The sequence below is a fragment of the Scardinius erythrophthalmus genome (genome assembly GCF_964197995.2).
Source record: "Scardinius erythrophthalmus genome assembly, chromosome: 18".
Classification (NCBI taxonomy): Eukaryota; Metazoa; Chordata; class Actinopteri; order Cypriniformes; family Leuciscidae; genus Scardinius; species Scardinius erythrophthalmus.
The window spans coordinates 38,370,329-38,388,044 of NC_138238.1; the positions used below are offsets into that span (position 1 = coordinate 38,370,329).

The 17,716-nt window shown below is 38.6% G+C and overlaps 1 protein-coding gene across 4 annotated transcripts in view; it reads right to left on the reverse strand.

The window, feature by feature from the left end:
- The window catches only part of pemt (phosphatidylethanolamine N-methyltransferase), a 77,316-nt gene extending 73,412 nt beyond the window's left edge, over positions 1-3,904 (reverse strand). The window contains exons 1-3 of one of the 4 annotated variants that reach the window (XM_081392056.1): positions 3,678-3,752; positions 3,532-3,599; positions 146-253 (exon numbers count right to left, since the gene is read on the reverse strand). In XM_081392056.1, coding sequence (XP_081248182.1) covers positions 146-253 — 108 coding nt within the window. In that variant the 5' untranslated portion in view covers positions 3,532-3,599; positions 3,678-3,752. The other 3 variants (XM_081392055.1, XM_081392054.1, XM_081392057.1) reach the window with 3 other exon arrangements.
- Between the last annotated feature and the right edge of the window lie 13,812 nt (positions 3,905-17,716).

The window sequence follows — 17,716 nt, forward strand, 5'->3', positions numbered from 1 at the left end:
GACTAATGTTTATAAATGTTATGCAAGAAAGACATGCTCAGATAACCGCATTGCATGAGAAACACAGAGTCATGCAATTCATGACAAACATAACCTGATGGTGATAGTGCCTTCAGGTTGAAAAGACACAGCGACAGTGACTCACCACATTCCAGAAGAACGGATTGAAGATGATCGCAATAACAGCCACGCAGAACCTGGGCTCTGTCAGGTCCATTAACCTCGACAGCTCTGTCAACACCGACACGTCCATCTGAGGAGAGAAACACACCACCAAACAGAACAAAAGTGTGTAAGTGTGCACTTTTAGGATATTTTAGGTCAAAAACAGAACATGCATACCTGCAAACTCATCGCTGGTCTGACATCGGAATAGGCCAGTCATGTGATTCATGCAAATCGAGTTTTATTTTTTTATTTATAATAATTGATTGTTTATTATTGTGTTCATGTTAGTTGTCATTGCATTAAGTAATGTTAAAAGATACAAATACTGTATAGTTAAATGTTGAAATTAGATTAGCAAATGCTAATTTTCATTGTTAGTTCATGTTAACAAATGGAACACACATTTAAAATGTAGTTTTTCTCCTCTAAAAACATATACAAAAATATTGATGACTCATCCTGCACTACACAGATATGCGTCCAATCAAATGCTCTTTAAAATGAGAATGCCCCTCCCACAAACTAGCAAGTAGGAAGTATCACTATTGCTGTGATGTAACCCAAACTACATGTTTCAGAAGAAAATGCATTGACACACACAGGAAATAAATCTGAAAATCAAATGATTTTATGTGCAAAACTGAGTTTTATTTATTTATTTTTGTATTGGGGGGGGGGCAAATATAAAAAAGCAATATTTTATGGTATTTTCTTTTCATCTAGCCTCTGTATGAGGCCTAATAAAGCAGTGTTTGTACTTTGTGTAAAGGGTAACCGCTGTATTTCTGCTCTTCCATAAGCGCCACCTACTGTCAGAGATTAGTATTTTCATTCAGCCCGTCTGCCGTTTTGGTTCAGACCAGTTATATATAACACACATAGTCAGTTATTAGGCTGAAACATGAGATTTATCAATTTTTAACATTTTTGTTTTTGCCAAAAACTTGTATTATGTGAACTATAAAGTTCTTTGAATCATTTTATGTTGCCATAGACATTGGTGTTGCTTCAAAACATAAACAACATGAACTTCTAATCTAATATCAGATTTTTACAACACATCAAACTGTGTTGTCACTCATTCATAGCATAACTTTAGCAGTTTACGTCGCTGCTCATTTCATAAAACTTGTGTGCATCAAAATGTGTCAAGAATCAAACTTTTCTTGGTCACTGCAACAAAGCCAAACCAAAAATCCTACTGACTTTTTGTCGAGGGCATTACAATCATAACATGCTGATTGAGCAACTTTATTTTCTTCAGATCTGAACGTTACATTTGATCATTATAGCAGGGATTATGTAAAGAGACTTGCCCTGTATTAATTACAGTGTCAGTTTTCACAACTAGACAAATCAATGCAATTAAATCCATCACCCACATTTGCGCAGAAGACTTCATTTTGTTGCATCCATACCATTTTATTCCCTGAGGATTCTAGTATTATGCAACAAACTGTGATTTATTGACGCCATCAAGTACAAAAGGGCATTAGAAAGGGACAAAGCGGCCTTTTAAACACTTGCTGTGTGAAGACTGCTCTTTGTTTATGGAAAGAGGGGCTGATATTGCCCTGAGCGATGTCTCCTCTTCTAGTCTCAGAAGCACACATTAAATAGGCCAATAACATAAAAGCCCATTGACTGCGTTTACATGCACAACAGATTTCAAACTAATCTGAATTTGCCCGTGGTCTGATTATGTAATGTAACACATTAACCTGACTGCTAAAACAGAGTAAACTGATATTCTGTGTCCTTAAACTCTGACTGGCATATATTCCTGGTCCAACACGCGAAGTTTGCCGAAGCCGATGGTGATCTGAGGGACTGATGAAGGAAAACCACTTTAAATCTTCATTATGAGTCCTAATCATAAATACAGTGCATGTTCACAATTTAAATAAATAAAAGAATGATTTAAACAATGTTTTACATTTGATATATACATTTAGATTAAATATGCCATTCTCATTAATGGAGTTGAGCACTTAAATTACATGAAATCATTATAGAAAAGTTACTTTGTTTATATTCTAATAAATGGAAATATTAGTAGTGGATGCGCTGCGTTCGAACACTTTTCCTGTGGCATGCTGTGTTTTAATGTTTGCTTCAAACTCGTGGTCTGAGAAAATATTTTCACGCAAATAATGATCAATAATGCACAATGAGGCCTGTTTCCATTAAAAATATGAAGCAACTGAAAATACTATTTGGCCAGTGGAAAATATTCAGAAAAACTTTCTCTGAAATGTATTATATACTAGGCTATTTGATTTATTTATTCAAAAACAAGGCGAGGATCGGCTACTAAATTCTTTTTAGCAATGTAATGTGCCGGCACATCCGTTTCTCTTATTTTCCTAATGTCTTGTACCGTTAAACATGGTATATCACGTGGATGAATATGCATATGCAAATGATATGCAGATGAGAATATGCATAGTAAAACGAGGCGCTGTAAGCTCATATATGGTTATTTCGGGGAGGAGATAACCATATATAATGTGTGCACAATCTTCCACTGACTGGGATTTATAAAGGGAATTTTTTTCCCTTTATACGCACGGTTTTTGCCATACGCCATTTATGACTTTCAGGCGCACATACACTTTTAGTGAGGATCCTACGCACAGTTTTATAAATGAGACCCCTGGTTCAAGTCTCCAGGATTGGACCCTCTTAACAATCATTTCATTCAAATATTTATTTATATGTGCATATCTAAACACATGTAATTCTGGGTGATATTAGATACAGAGACAGTGAAAACTGTCCTGAAAATATGTAGCCTAATTTCGGTGACCAAAGATGAGTTTAAAAGGATAAAATTATTGCTTTAACTGTATACGCTACACCCCTACTTCCGCTCTGTTAAGCGTTTACTACGGTAAAGTTGGCTGAGTGGATCTGGTATTCGGAGCTGGTGCGAGTGAGTGGAGGCGGGGTACATTTGCATATTCATGTATTCATGTATTCACACATACTAAATGAAGCAAGGGTGTAGAGTTACATTCAAGCTATTTCAAGGCATGAAGACATTTTTTTCACAGGAATTATTATTTTATTTTATTTTTAAATATGTTATTTTGGTGATCAAAGATGAGTTGAAAAGGATAAGATTACTGACTACAGGGGGACTTTGACTGTATAAGCTCCGCCCCTATATCTGTTCTGCAGCTGAAACAAAATCATCAGGTTGTGATGACCCGTTGACAGCGCGTGCACAAACAATCAAAAGCACATTAAACAATTACATTAGGAAAAAAACGACGCAATGATGAAGATAAACGAGCAGTGTGTTGCTGTTGCGTGATCAGAGAGCTGGAACTACAGGCTTCTGCAGTGAGATGATCTGACCTGACTGTAATCCACGTTATTCAAGCCTCCACAGCAGTCCAGGGCGAGGTTTCTGTCGAACAGCGACTCTGAATCAGACAAACAGTCTGCTCTCTTTCAGGAACATGTCACTGGCATTCAGAATAAACGACACACACTTTTATTACCGTAATTGGTGAGGAACTTTCAGCATGCAAAACACAGCGGACATGACAGTTTACCTTTGACCTGCTTCAGTCGCCTGGAACTCTGGGAAATGGAGTGTTTAGTCAATCAAACGCTTGAGCAAGAAATCAAATCACTCTGTTTTATGTAGGGATTTATTGACTTTGTTTTGTGATAGACTTAGTTCACTCGTTGGAAGCAGTGTATTGATGTTCATAATCCTGAGACTGAGTTCGCATTGGTCTTTTTTTCGTCTTATCTATTTGCATAACGAATTGTGTTTGGTCCTGTACATATTGACCACAGAAGCTACATTCAATTTCTCTAAATTTTAAATTTTTATTTTTCATACTTATCATTTTACACCTACAGGCACTGGTAAATCTTTCAGTAAATGCAATATATATATGCGCTGCGTTCGATATATATATATATATATATATATATATATATATATATATATATATATATATATATATATATATATATATATTATTTTTTATTTTATTTTATTTTATTTGTTTTGGTTCTCAAACCTGTCCTGGGGACCTCACACCACATGTCTCCCTCACCAGGTTTGAGAACCACTGGACTTTAGAGCATAAGAAACAAATCTGGTTAATTTTTATTTCAAAAATGTCCCCCAAAATGCTTGATAAACATGATCTCCTCTACAGTAGACATGCATGAAATCAATGCCCTGTTTTGTAAAGTCATATTTTACATTTACCCATAACATTGTCCTGAGATGTTGATTTATGACAAACAATTATACAATTAGTCAGATTTAAATGATTATTACAAAATGTGGTTACACTTTATTTTGAGGTGACATAGTTACATTATACTTACATAAATAGTCGTATTAATTAACTACATGTTATGGTTATGGGTTTGGTTTAGAGTTAGTTACTTGTAATTATACATAATTTACTGTTATAGTAATTACATGTAGTAACATGTAACTACATCACCTTAAAATAAAGTGTTACCCAAAATATTACCATATTTCCATAAGAGTGCTAAATTTTACCGCTAAATTAATGTCAGTCATTTTTAAAGACCAAGTAGTTGTTGTGTTGGTGAAACCTCTGAAAAGCCCTAAATGTGCTTTTTAAATGTCATCCAGACTTAAAACTGTGGAGAAATTCACTAAAATATAACAGAGGACAAAAGTCTATTCTGTTAGAATGATTCTCATGAATGGTTGAACTGAATGAGTTCACATTCAGCCTATGTATTTTTAATGTTGCCACATTCACCCAGAATGTGACATAATATTTCAAAATATTCATTCACTTCTTTTGCAAAACATATAAAGTATTTATAACTAATAATTCAGTTACGTTGGGCTGTATTTACACAAGTGTTCTCATAAATTAAGCATGTGTATATAAACAGCATCTTTACATATACTGTGGTGACAAATGTTCAAGAGCATTTGTAGGCTATTGGGTGATTATTAATTGTTATTTTTGATGACTTTATGTTCTCGAGTGGGTTATGCGAGCATGTTTCCCCCATGTAAAGTCAGGGTAGAGTCATCAATGATTCCCTGTGAGTCACTTCACATGCGAGAGATACAGACGGGGAAGAAGGATAGAGTTTAGTGGATGGATAGAGAGTGGGTTTGAGTCCAGTGTGCGTCACGTCCCTCTGTCCTGATCCTCTTCTCTTTTGCAAACATCAAAAACAGCAAAGAAGATAAAAGGAAGATTGTGAAGGAAAAAGTCATGCTGACACAGCATCTTATGATATGAATGTGTGCTGCTGCTCAGAATCTCATATAGAAATGAAAAAGTCAATGTGTTGCAATGCTTTTTTTAATATGTTTTGTATGGTGCAATCCATCCTTGATTTAAATATCTCAAAGTCCCCCCTGCGGTGAAAATCCAGCTTTTAATGTTGTTTATGTGTCTATGTGGTGTTTTTAATCTGCTTTAAGACAAAGCATGTGTAAATTAATCATTAATCTGTTTCTTAATGAGAGGTTTTATAACTGCCAGGTTAAATGTTCTTGGAACATGACCTAAAGATAAAGATGAGTTAATAATATTGAGAAGAGGCTCTTCCACTATAGGTAACACTTCTTTCAGTAGTTTAGTTGGTATAGGATCTAATAAACATGTTGTTGTTTTAGAGGAAGTGATAAGTTTATTTAACTCTTTTTGTTCTATAGCTGTAAAGCACTGTAATTGTTCTTGCGGGGTGATAATCGAGGCTGAGTTATAAGGCGCGATTGAGGATTGAACGTTTACAATTGTGGTTCTGATGTTTTCTATTTTCTATATAAACATTGCTAAGCTACATAATATGCTATCAGTTTCTGATGCAGAAAAGTTAGTTCATGCATTCATGACCTCGAGACTAGATTACTGTAATCCTTTATTAGCTGGTTGTCCTGCATCCTCAATAAACAAGCTACAGTTAGTCCAAAATGCCGCCGCTAGAGTTCTTACTAGATCAAGAAAATATGATCATATAACACCGATTTTATCATCACTGCATTGGTTACCTATAAAGTTCCGTATTAATTACAAGGTATTGCTACTGACTTATAAAGCCCTAAACGGCTTAGCTCCAGTTTATTTAACGGATCTTCTATCGCCCTATAATCCATCGCGCTCTTTAAGATCACTAAATTCGAGGCTTCTGGTCATACCTAGGATATCCAGATCCACCAAAGGAGGGAGAGCATTTTCACATTTAGCTCCAAAACTCTGGAATAGCCTTCCTGATACTGTTCGTTGCTCAGACTCGCTCTCCCAGTTTAAAACTAGATTAAAGACGCATCTCTTCAGCCAGGCATTCATATAATATTCTTAATCTTACAGTTAAATCCGGTCTCTACTTCATAAACGCCAGAGGGGAACTGGCCCCCGACTGAGCCTGGGTTCTCCCAAGGTTTTTTTTTTCTCCATTAGGTCACCTGATGGAGTTTTTCGGTTCCTTGCCACTGTTGCCTTTGGCTTGCTCAGTTGGGGATACTTAATTTAATTAATCAATCAACAATACTATTGATCAGCATTACCAAACGTGGATGTTTTACACTAGAAACAAACACTGATGTACTATTTTATTTAATACTGTGAAGCTGCTTTGATACAATCTGTATTGTGAAAAGCGCTATATAAATAAAGTTGACTTGACTTGACTTGACTTAAATTCATAAGTCGACAGCATTGCTGAGTATTTCCTCCTTAAAACTGCAGTGAACCAAAGACAGTCTCAAAAACACACTTTGAAATCGCTGGTGTTTCTGACGTCACAAACTACCTTGTAACCAATCAGATCAACGTGTGATCGTCAACCAGTGGATCTCTGAGCTGAGTGAGTGAGTGGAGGCGGGGCTCATTTGCATATTCATAGAACCGCGCATACTAAATGAGGCAAGGGTGTCGAGTTACATTCAAGCTATTTTAAGCTAAATATATATATATTTCAGGGGAAAAAACTTTTGAATATGTCATTTTGGTGATAAAGATTGAAAAGAGATAAAATGATTGACTAAATCATGCTAATGATTTACCACTGCTCATTCTTATTTAACTAGGCTTTGTCTCATTCCTCCTATATGTGCCTTAAAACTAAAATGCATTTGTTTAATTAAGCAAATAAATAAAGATGCACAAATAATGCTGATTTAAAAATGTTACTCTATAGTTTCTACCTAAATTGCAGTCAATGAATTTCTGTTTGCAACCTAATATACTTCCATAATTTAGAGTGAAATGGTATATTCAATGAGTAAAAATGTAGGGATTGTTATTATGAGACTGTGACCATTATTTAAGAGACGTTAAGGTAAAAAGCACATTATTCATGATTCATTCGTGTGGATTGTACTCTTGGATTATCTATGATTGTGTTTTTCACATAAACGTGTGCTTTCACTTGGATTCTCGCCTCTCCTCATTCCTGCTCATGTTACAGATAAAAGGCATTACACATAAAAAGCAGAGTGATAAAGAATACAAAATGTCACTCTGAAAGAAAACTGAAAACTGAGGCTGATGTGTCCTGATGCACAAAATCATTCATTCTCATTTGAGCCGAGCAACCCATTCACTGGCAATCAGTCCAGATCCTGCCACTCGTGAAAAGGCTCTATTTCGGGGAGCTTTAGGTGTTGCTTTACCCGCATGAGTCCAATAAGAGCCGATAGTTCAGGCGGTTCGAGGACTGGAACTCATCAGGCTGTAACCACTGAGAAAAGACGCTGATAAATGCCTTTCAGTTCGCTTGCTTTGTCCTGTCAGTGCAGGGTGGTTATTTTCAGAGGAGAGCACTTTTACATTGTAACCAGCCATGTGACATTTTGAATCAAGCAGCTTTGAAAGAGACATCTGCCAAAATCAGTGTTGCTTGGTCATAATCGTCACTTAAAGAAGTCGTCACTTATGCTAACTACAGGGTTTGCATTCCAGTGTTGTAGTCAAAACCGAGACCAAGTCCAGTGTGTGTTGAGATTACGACAAGACCACCCTTACAAAAAATAAGTGTACTTCAAGTTTATTTTATAAAGTATACTTAAAGTCCCCCTGTAGTCAATAATTGTATCCCTTAAAACTCATCTTTGATCACCAAAATGACATATTTAAAAAAAAAAAAATTCTTCATGTGTTAAAATATCTTGAATGTAACTCGACACCCTTGCCTCATTTAGTATGCGCGGTTCTATGAATAAACAAATGAGCCCCGCCTCCACTCACTCACTCAGCTCAGAGATCCACTGGTTGACGATCACACGTTGATCTGATTGGTTACAAGGTAGTTTGTGACGTCAGAAACACCAGCGATTTCAAAGCGTGTTTTTGAGACTGTCTTTGGTTCACTGCAGTTTTAAGGAGGAAATACTCAGCAATGCTGTCGACTTATGAACTTACACATGGTTTGTCTTAAAGCATATTAAAAACACCACATAGACACATAAACAACATTAAAAGCTGGATTTTCACCACAGGGGGACCACAGTAAAGTTCAATAGGCCTGGTTTCAGGGTTTAGATTAAGCCAGGATTAGGCCTATCTAAGTGTCTTTTATAAACGTGCCTTAGCAAAACATATAAAAAATAAAACCATCACTGATGTTCATCTTGAGATGAAACAATGGCACTGACATATTTTAAGATATATCAGTGCAAGTTGCTTTCAGTTAAAACAGCTCAAACATGCATATTTTTAAGTATACCTCATGGAATAAGTATACTAATACGTATACTAATAATTATACTAAGTAATTATACTATACTAGTGTAGTGTATATTCTAATAGGGACTAAATTGGCCCACTTTTTAGTGTATAAAAGTATACTTTCATATACTTTATGTATACTTTAACCCTGGGTTTAACCCAACAAAAAATACTAAAACTAGTAAAACTACTATTAAAATGAAAACAGAATAAAAAAAAACTTTTTAATTCAAAAATATTAATAAAAACTAAAACAGTAAGAGATCCCATTAGTATACATTAGTTAATGCATTAACTAATAATTAACAATAAATTTGATACAGTATTTATTAATATTTGTTAACGTTAGTTATTAATAAAAACACAACTGTTCATTGTTAGATCAGAAACATTTTTGATTGAAACAAATATTAACTAGGATTAATAAATGCTTTAGAAGTATTTTTTGTTATTAGTTCATGTTAACTAATGGAACCTTATTGTAAAGTGTTGCAATGATGCTAAAATAACACTGATAATAATGAACGCCCATTTCTCTTTATTTCAGAAAGTGCTAATCTAGTTTTGTTTGTGAACAACCTTTGCGTTCAGCTGTGATGTGATGAGTCTTTCTGTCCTTGATAATGTTTTGGACAATCTGGAACAGAAAGAAAAAGTCTTGTCTTCTAAATCCATATAAGTGCAGTAAATGCAACTGTACAATACTGACCACAGATATGATATGCTGGAACAAATGATTCATTTCAAGCCCTTTACCCACTATAAACATGTGCATTGCTAAGAGGGATCAGGTGGTTCTGTCTTCATGTGATGCATATAAATAGAAGTTACTTTGGATACATATGTGGGTGTACTAAGGTAAAGTTATGATGACGTTTTCCCAGCAAAACTTCTCCCATGGCTTGCGGAGTCACACTTTTTAAATTTCTTTCACACAAACATTTACAAGCTTCCATAATTTTCGCCCATTGCCTTGAGGTAAAAAAACATGTAATAAGGGGTATTCTGTTGTGTTATATAAACAGCATTGGTAAAATGCAATTCTAAAGAAACAACCATCAATATGCACCACGGACAGAGGACTGTGTTTAACCCCTCCAGGGAACTTTGTTTTTTGGTGTTTGCGTCACACATGTGAATGCAGGGAAGGATCGTTGAGTTCGAACTGGAATATTTCTCAGTGCAGATCCAGTTACATCTACATCCCGCTGGTCAGACCACTGGGATCCGGCTCTGTTAATATTGTGATGCAGTTGGCACAGTGTGTGTGTGTCGCTATCAGCTGAATATACAGTGGAAGATGAGCAGAAGAGTGTGTTTCTGACCTGCGTGTGAATCATCAAGGCTTATGGAGATTCGGGCTGATCCCAAACTGTTATTTTCCCGCTGACTGTTGTGTCTGACTCACGGTTTTTACTGTCTTTAAGCTTCATAGCGGTAATTTTGCAGAGGATCACAGTAGGCTACAGGTAACATGACGAGACAAGACAGACGTGATTATTCTCGTCCTGTAAAAGTAAAATAAAGTAGGCCTACTACTTGCACTTCTCCTGAAATGCGTCTCTATAGCACGCACATTGTATTTATCGTGCAATTTATACGCGAAAATGAGTTTTCACGTGCATAAGATACGCACTTTATGGCGTGTAATACGCATGCTCTCCACACCCCTAATCCTATGTGTTGACAGTGCGTATCATAAGCAGGGAAAAAACCCATTTGCATGTATAAATTGCACGTTCAATAGCTACAATGCGTGCAATAGAGACGCATTTCAGGAGCTCAATCCAGTCTCATGCGAAACACATGCAAAATTATATTAGATTGCTTCTTGAACGTTTCTCGACACTTTCAAAGTGAAATATCCAGTGAGTGGCACTAAAAGCACGTTCAGTTTTATCCGAAACAGATGAATATCAATCTGTCATTGTTTTATTATGTTGGTTGTTGTTCACATCATGGCAGTTCTCAAATGAAATGCTCCATTGCGTCTAAAAAATAATGTGTCACCGACACTAAACCTGACTGATAGTGTTAACAAAAGCAAACCTTAGAGAATAAAATACATTTGCTGAAGCACTTTGTAAAAATGCATAGTATAAATATATTTTGGGTAAAAAAAAAGCATACTATTCCATCAATATATCCCAGTATTAAATTAAATGTTAGTATTATAGTATATATAGGCCTACAATATTACTAGCCTATTAAAATTGACAATTTCTCTCAGCTCGTCCAACATCCTGGATAACATTTTTAACTGAGCTTGTTGTGCATGACTTGTTTTTGAAAGGTGGCTACATGTAATTTTGACGAGATTAAAGAAAGGAATCTTAAAAGGATAAATAATTGCTATGCCAATCTTCCTTAAAATGCTGCAGTCGGGTTTGGTACAGAGACACAGACTGATGAAGATTCAGGCCGACTGTTGTCATTAAATCTCTTCCTGTTTTGTTTTTTTCAATGTTTTATTTTTTACAGTCTATGGTTTTATGATGTTTATCTGATTCTACTTATGCTGTGTGATTCAAGGTTGCTGTGGAAATGATGAGCATCTCTGCCATGGTTACGGGGAAGAACTCGAGCTGATATCCTCAGGCCTATAGCTAACGTCAGTGCATCGCTGCATCTTCATGAGAGACGACCCAAACAGGGTATAACCACCTACAATTAATAAACAACAGAGGGTAAGAAGTCATATTTGTGCATATAAATACGCACATTAAAATGTATGGTAATTTTCAGGTTGTAAAGTGGGTGTATAGGAAGGGCATAGAGAAGTGGAGGGATGTTTTTAATGCAAGACACTTCAGCTAATAGATGTCGCCATGATTTACTCACACTCAAGTCATCCTAGGTGTTTATGACGTTCTTCTTTCAGACGAATACAATCTGAGTTATATTTAAAATATCCGCAGTTTTATAATGGGAGTGAATGGTACCTGAGATTTTAAAGCCCAAAAAAGCGCATCCATCCATCATAACAGTAATCGACACGACTCCAGGGGTTCATAAAGGCCTTCTGAAGCGAAGCCATGCGTTTTTGTTAGACAAATATCCATATTTATAACTTTATAAACTATAATCACTTTATGAACTATAGTGTCTGGCTTCCAGTAACGGCCGTACGCGAGTTGGGTTCTGGTGGAAGAGTGACCTCTGACCCGACGCATGACCTCTGACCCGACACATGATGTAGGATGTAGGAGTAGTGTAAGCTCAGGTGAGAGTAGACGACCTCTGACCCGACACATGACGAGTGACCTCTGACCCGACGCATTACCTCTGACCTGACGCATGACGAGTGACCTCTAACCCGACGCATGAAGTAGGAGTAGTGTAAGCTCAGGTGAGAGTAGACGACCTCTGACCCGACACATGATGAGTGACCTCTGACCTGACGCATGACCTCTGACCCGACGCATGACAAGTGACCTCTGACCCGACGCATGATGTAGGAGTAGCGTAAGCTCAGGTGAGAGTAGACGACCTCTGACCCGACACATGATGAGTGACCTCTGACCTGACGCATGACCTTTGACCCGACTCATGACGAGTGACCTCTAACCCGACGCATGATGTAGGAGTAGCGTAAGCTCAGGTGAGAGTAGACGACCTCTGACCCGACGCATGACTAGTGACCCCTGACCCGACGCATGACCTCTGACCTGACGCATGACGAGTGACCTCTGACCCGACGCATGATGTAGGAGTAGTGTAGGCTCAGGTGAGAGTAGACGACCTCTGACCCGATGCATGACGAGTGACCTCTGACCTGACACATGACCTCTGACCTGACGCATGACGATTGACCTCTGACCCGACGCATGACCTCTGACCTGACGCATGACGAGTGACCTCTAACCCAACACATGATGTAGGATGTAGGAGTAGCGTAAGCTCAGGTGAGAGTAGACGACCTCTGACTCGACGCATGACGAGTGACCTCTGACCCGACGCATGACCTCTGACCTGACACATGACGAGTGACCTCTGACCCGACACATGATGTAGGATGTAGGACTAGCGTAAGCTCAGGTGAGAGTAGATGACCTCTGACCCGACGCATGACGAGTGACCTCTGACCCGACGCATGACCTTTGACCAGACACATGACGAGTGACCTCTGACCCGACGCATGACCTCTGACCTGACACATGACGAGTGACCTCTGACCCGACACATGATGTAGGATGTAGGAGTAGCGTAAGCTCAGGTGAGAGTAGATGACCTCTGACCCGACGCATGACGAGTGACCTCTGACCCGACGCATGACCTCTGACCTGACACATGACGAGTGACCTCTGACCCGACACATGATGTAGGATGTAGGAGTAGCGTAAGCTCAGGTGAGAGTAGATGACCTCTGACCCGACGCATGACGAGTGACCTCTGACCCGACGCATGACCTCTGACCCGACACATGACGAGTGACCTCTGACCCGACACATGATGTAGGATGTAGGAGTAGCGTAAGCTCAGGTGAGAGTAGATGACCTCTGACCTCTGGCTTCAAAATCTCACCATTCACTCTCATTATAAAGCTGGGAAGAGCCAGGATATGTTTGTGTTTGGCTGAAAGAAGAAAGTCATATACACCTAGAATAGCTCGAGGATGAGTACATTATGGGATAATTGTCATTTCATTGGGTGAACTAACCCTTTAAGACAATTGTTTTGTACAAGTTTTCTGAAATGTTCTGTTTGAATTTGCAAATGAGGTATTATACAAGTAAATATGCACTAATTTGCATGCATTTGATAAACTGGAACCTTGAATAAAGTCAGGGTTGATTTTGTTGACATATACAGGTTGTTTTTTTTTTTTTGTGAGATGGGATTTTGGATGTCTCAGAAAATACTGTCAACAGAAGAAGAAAAATCCTTTACACCATGTTTTAAGGAATTAAAGGCTAATATAAATCAGGCGAATTATATATGAACAAATCTTCAGAATACATTAATTGAACTGAAAAATGTGGTGTGTGTGTGTGCGAAGCTGCTGAAGCAATGGTTCTTGCAGCAAAAACAAGTAATAAAAACTCTGTGAGTGTTTTAGCGCAATTTTCTCACCTCATGGGATCACAACACTAAGAGATAGTAAATCTTTTTAAGATTTTTTTTGTGCGTTCCCGAGATTAGACCTTCCTTAACATAATGCCGAAAACCCGAAGTCTCTAGGTGGTCTGGTTGAGGAGTAGATAGAAGTGCAAGATTGGTGCGCACAGACGCACAGAACAGAAATCATGAGTTAACCATCGCAATTTGTCCGGTGGAAAATTGCGCTAAAAACAAAAAAAAAACATGGTAATTGTGCTTCTAATGCTTTCTCTTTGAAAAAAAAAAAAAAAGCTCACAGGAAAGAATGACCTAATTTGTGAAATGCTCCATTTGTGTTTCTTCTATGTATTTCTGTGTGGATTACCGTGTGCATTTTTTCTTCCATCTTGTTCAGCAACACAAGATTAGTCAGTCTAGGGAAGGAACTTTGCATATACTCTTGATGAAAGAAAAAAGAAAACATTAGGAACTATAAAAAGCATTGTTTAAACACGACAGCGAACCTCCAGATCTGACGTGATCTTGTCGTGATCTTTTCCAGACGCAGAAGGAATAAAGCTGAAAGTTAATACTGCTAATCTAAAAAAATGAGGTGAAAATCTTTGCAAATGACATTCAAAATAGCATGTTGACCAATGCAATATCTGTCATAGGATTAGATAGAAATTTAATTGCGTCCCTGAAGTCTTATTCTGAGGTAATTGCGAATGGATGAATGCCTTTTCCAAAATAGCTAAATAAATAAATAAAATTAGACTCATTTGAATTACAGATTCAGACAGTCTGCTCAAGCATTAACTCAGTAAGAGCTTCTTATCTGGATTAAGTTCTTGTTTGCATGAAGAGATGTGACAAATTGTCCGTTTTAAAATCACAGACCTGTTCAATAATAGTCTCTCTATGATTAAAGGGCCTATGAGGGTTGCAGAGGTGGATTATGTTATATACCACGTGATATGTTTAGACAAAAATAATCAGTATGAAATGAGCCAAAGATTTAGTAAGTAGACATTTCTCTAATAGAGACTGTCATTGTTTCCGATAAAATCCTTTTGGGGAAATAAAACCAAATAAGAGACCTGTTGACACAGTAAGAGTGTTTTTATTTTTATAGAGGATCTATTATTGTCATGATTCCTGTCTTGTGTTCCCCTGGTCTTCTTGTGTGGACTAGTATGTTATTTTCCTGTTCATTGCCATGTTTTGTAGTCCTTTGTAGTTTTCCTTGTTGATTAGTTCCTGATTGTTCCCAGGTGTGTCTTGTTTGTCAATCTCCCCTTGAGTGTATATATATATATATATATATACCCAAGTGTTTCTCATGTTCTTTGTCTGGTGTTGTCCTTAGTGGATGTTTCGTGTGAGTTGTTTTCAGTTCTGGTTTCTCGTGTTTGGATTTACTCTGGGTTTTGCCTGTCCACTGTTGACTGGATGTTTTTGTGTTATTTTGTTAATGAACTGCCAATACTGCCATTGGATCCTCCTTTTCCTTGTTTCTGAAACACTCCGCATTACAATTATTCCCTTTCTCAAAGTCTTGCTGTTGTTTTTAGTCTTTACTAGAACAGGTTTTCCTGCTTGAATGTTGATTATTCTCCTCATATTCTCCATTGTTGCGGCTCCTCTCTTCCCAGTCTGTCAGTAACGCTCTGTTTACTTCCTGTCTCCATGAAGCCCCTCCTTCTGAAAAGCACAATGTGCTCTGATTGGTCGGCTGGAGCAGTGTGTTGTGATTGGTTGAGCGCTTCGAGTGTGTTTGGGAAATGTCCCACCCCTTAACCGCCAGTTTCAACACACTACTAACTAACTGTAAAGACTATACCATATAAAAATAGCCTCACTTTTATTAATCCAGGACTGCATTTTATTATTCCTTGATCAAAATAGCCACACTGACATATAACTGTGAGTTACGTTATTGAAGTGAGACAACAACACACTTCATTAATGGTGCCCTAAGCGATGTCACACGTTTTTTAGGCCAAAACATTTTTTGTCACATCCAGCAAACATCTCCTCACTATCCGCTCGCTGCCTGTCCCCTGAACACACTGTGAAGAAACGCGGTGTCTGTAGACAGCCCAGGCTCCACAAACGGCAACAAAAACAAACTGGCCCAGCCTGGACCACGAAACATAACAAACAGTGTTCCAGCCAATCACAAACGAGAATGATTTGGGGTGGGGGTGGGGGGGGGGTTAGTGCGCATGCACATGAAGGGGGGGGGGGGGGTGGAGGAGAGGAGAGGGAAGTTAGCTAGAGGAGAGTTGTCCTAGACAATGACTAACGTTAAAAAATGGTATTCTTGAGAATTTTGATATGGCCGACACACGACCAAAGAGATGATGTTCCGCTGAACAAATAACACAGAATAGGGAAAAGGAGAAGGAACGCGCAAAGTCACGAATTTACATCGGAAAAGCATTCAAAAGGTGGCTAGAACTCCGCCGGCAGAAGTGCTTCCGATCCGACATTCAGGAGGCTCTGTTTCTGTTGGACAGGGTAAATCCAGTTTGGTTTTTCTAAATGGTTCATGACTGTTTCAGGAATCACGGACGGGATGAGGAGGAGGGAGGGGACGGGATGAGGAGGAAGGAGGGGACGGGATGAGGAGGAGGGAGAGGATGGGATGAAGAGGAGGAGGGAGGGGACATGATGAGGAGGAGGGAGGGGACGGGATGAGGAGGGGGGAGAGGACGGGATGAGGAGGAGGAGGGAGGGGACGGGATGAGGAGGGGGGAGAGGACGGGATGAGGAGGAGGAGGGAGGGGACGGGATGAGGAGGAGGAGGGAGGGGACGGGATGAGGAGGAGGAGGGAGGGGACGGGATGAGGAGGGGGGAGTGGACGGGATGAGGAGGAGGAGGGAGGGGACGGGATGAGGAGGAGGAGGGAGGGGACGGGATGAGGAGGGGGGAGTGGACGGGATGAGGAGGAGGAGGGTCGAGCTAGCCTCCGTTTTGTTTGACAATACTTCGAACGTCAACAATGACGTCACCCAACATCGCTTAGAGCAGCTTTAACAAAGAATCTGAATACAATCAGTTAAATCATCAGTTCAGTTTTGGTACTTTGTGTCACATATATAATTACAGTGTTTATTTACAGCCAAGAAACTCACGGTCAACTGCAGACTAGAGCTGTCAAATTAATTTGGTCTTCTGTAATTTAACGAGAAATGTTCTCTTCCAGAGAATCATCTGAGAAGCAAGAACTTAAGCAAAATTAAGTTTTCATGTTCTCCACTTATTGCTTTCTAAGAGAAACAGTTATTAAAATAAACTCATTTGTAATTTTCATACTTTGACCAATACATGTTAGTACACCAATTTATTTTAAACAAGGGCTGGTTATCTTCATCTACGAGTTAGACAAAGAGAAAATGTCAGCAGGAATTACATACACTCTAAAAAAAATGCTGAGCATTTTTTTAGAGTGTAATTGCCAACCAGAATATTTGAATAAGGATTTCTTTATAAACGACACAAACAGATCAATTTACAAGCTGAAGCGTCACAGACATGATCTGCGTGTGAGAAGCCAGAGAGCAGAGAGACAGCTGCACATTACTGACTGATTCAGATCGGCCTTTTCATCGCCACAAGAGCCGCTGACGAGCGCCATCATATCTCATTGTGTGCCACAGATAACACATCTCTGGTGAAAAGTGGAGAATATAAAGGGTTAAAGCTATGAATCATCTCGCCCAAATGCAGAGCTTTGTCTGTGTTCACTGTCAAATTAAGCAGTAAATCACACCGACGGAAAGACTGGGCCGAGAAGAGGCGT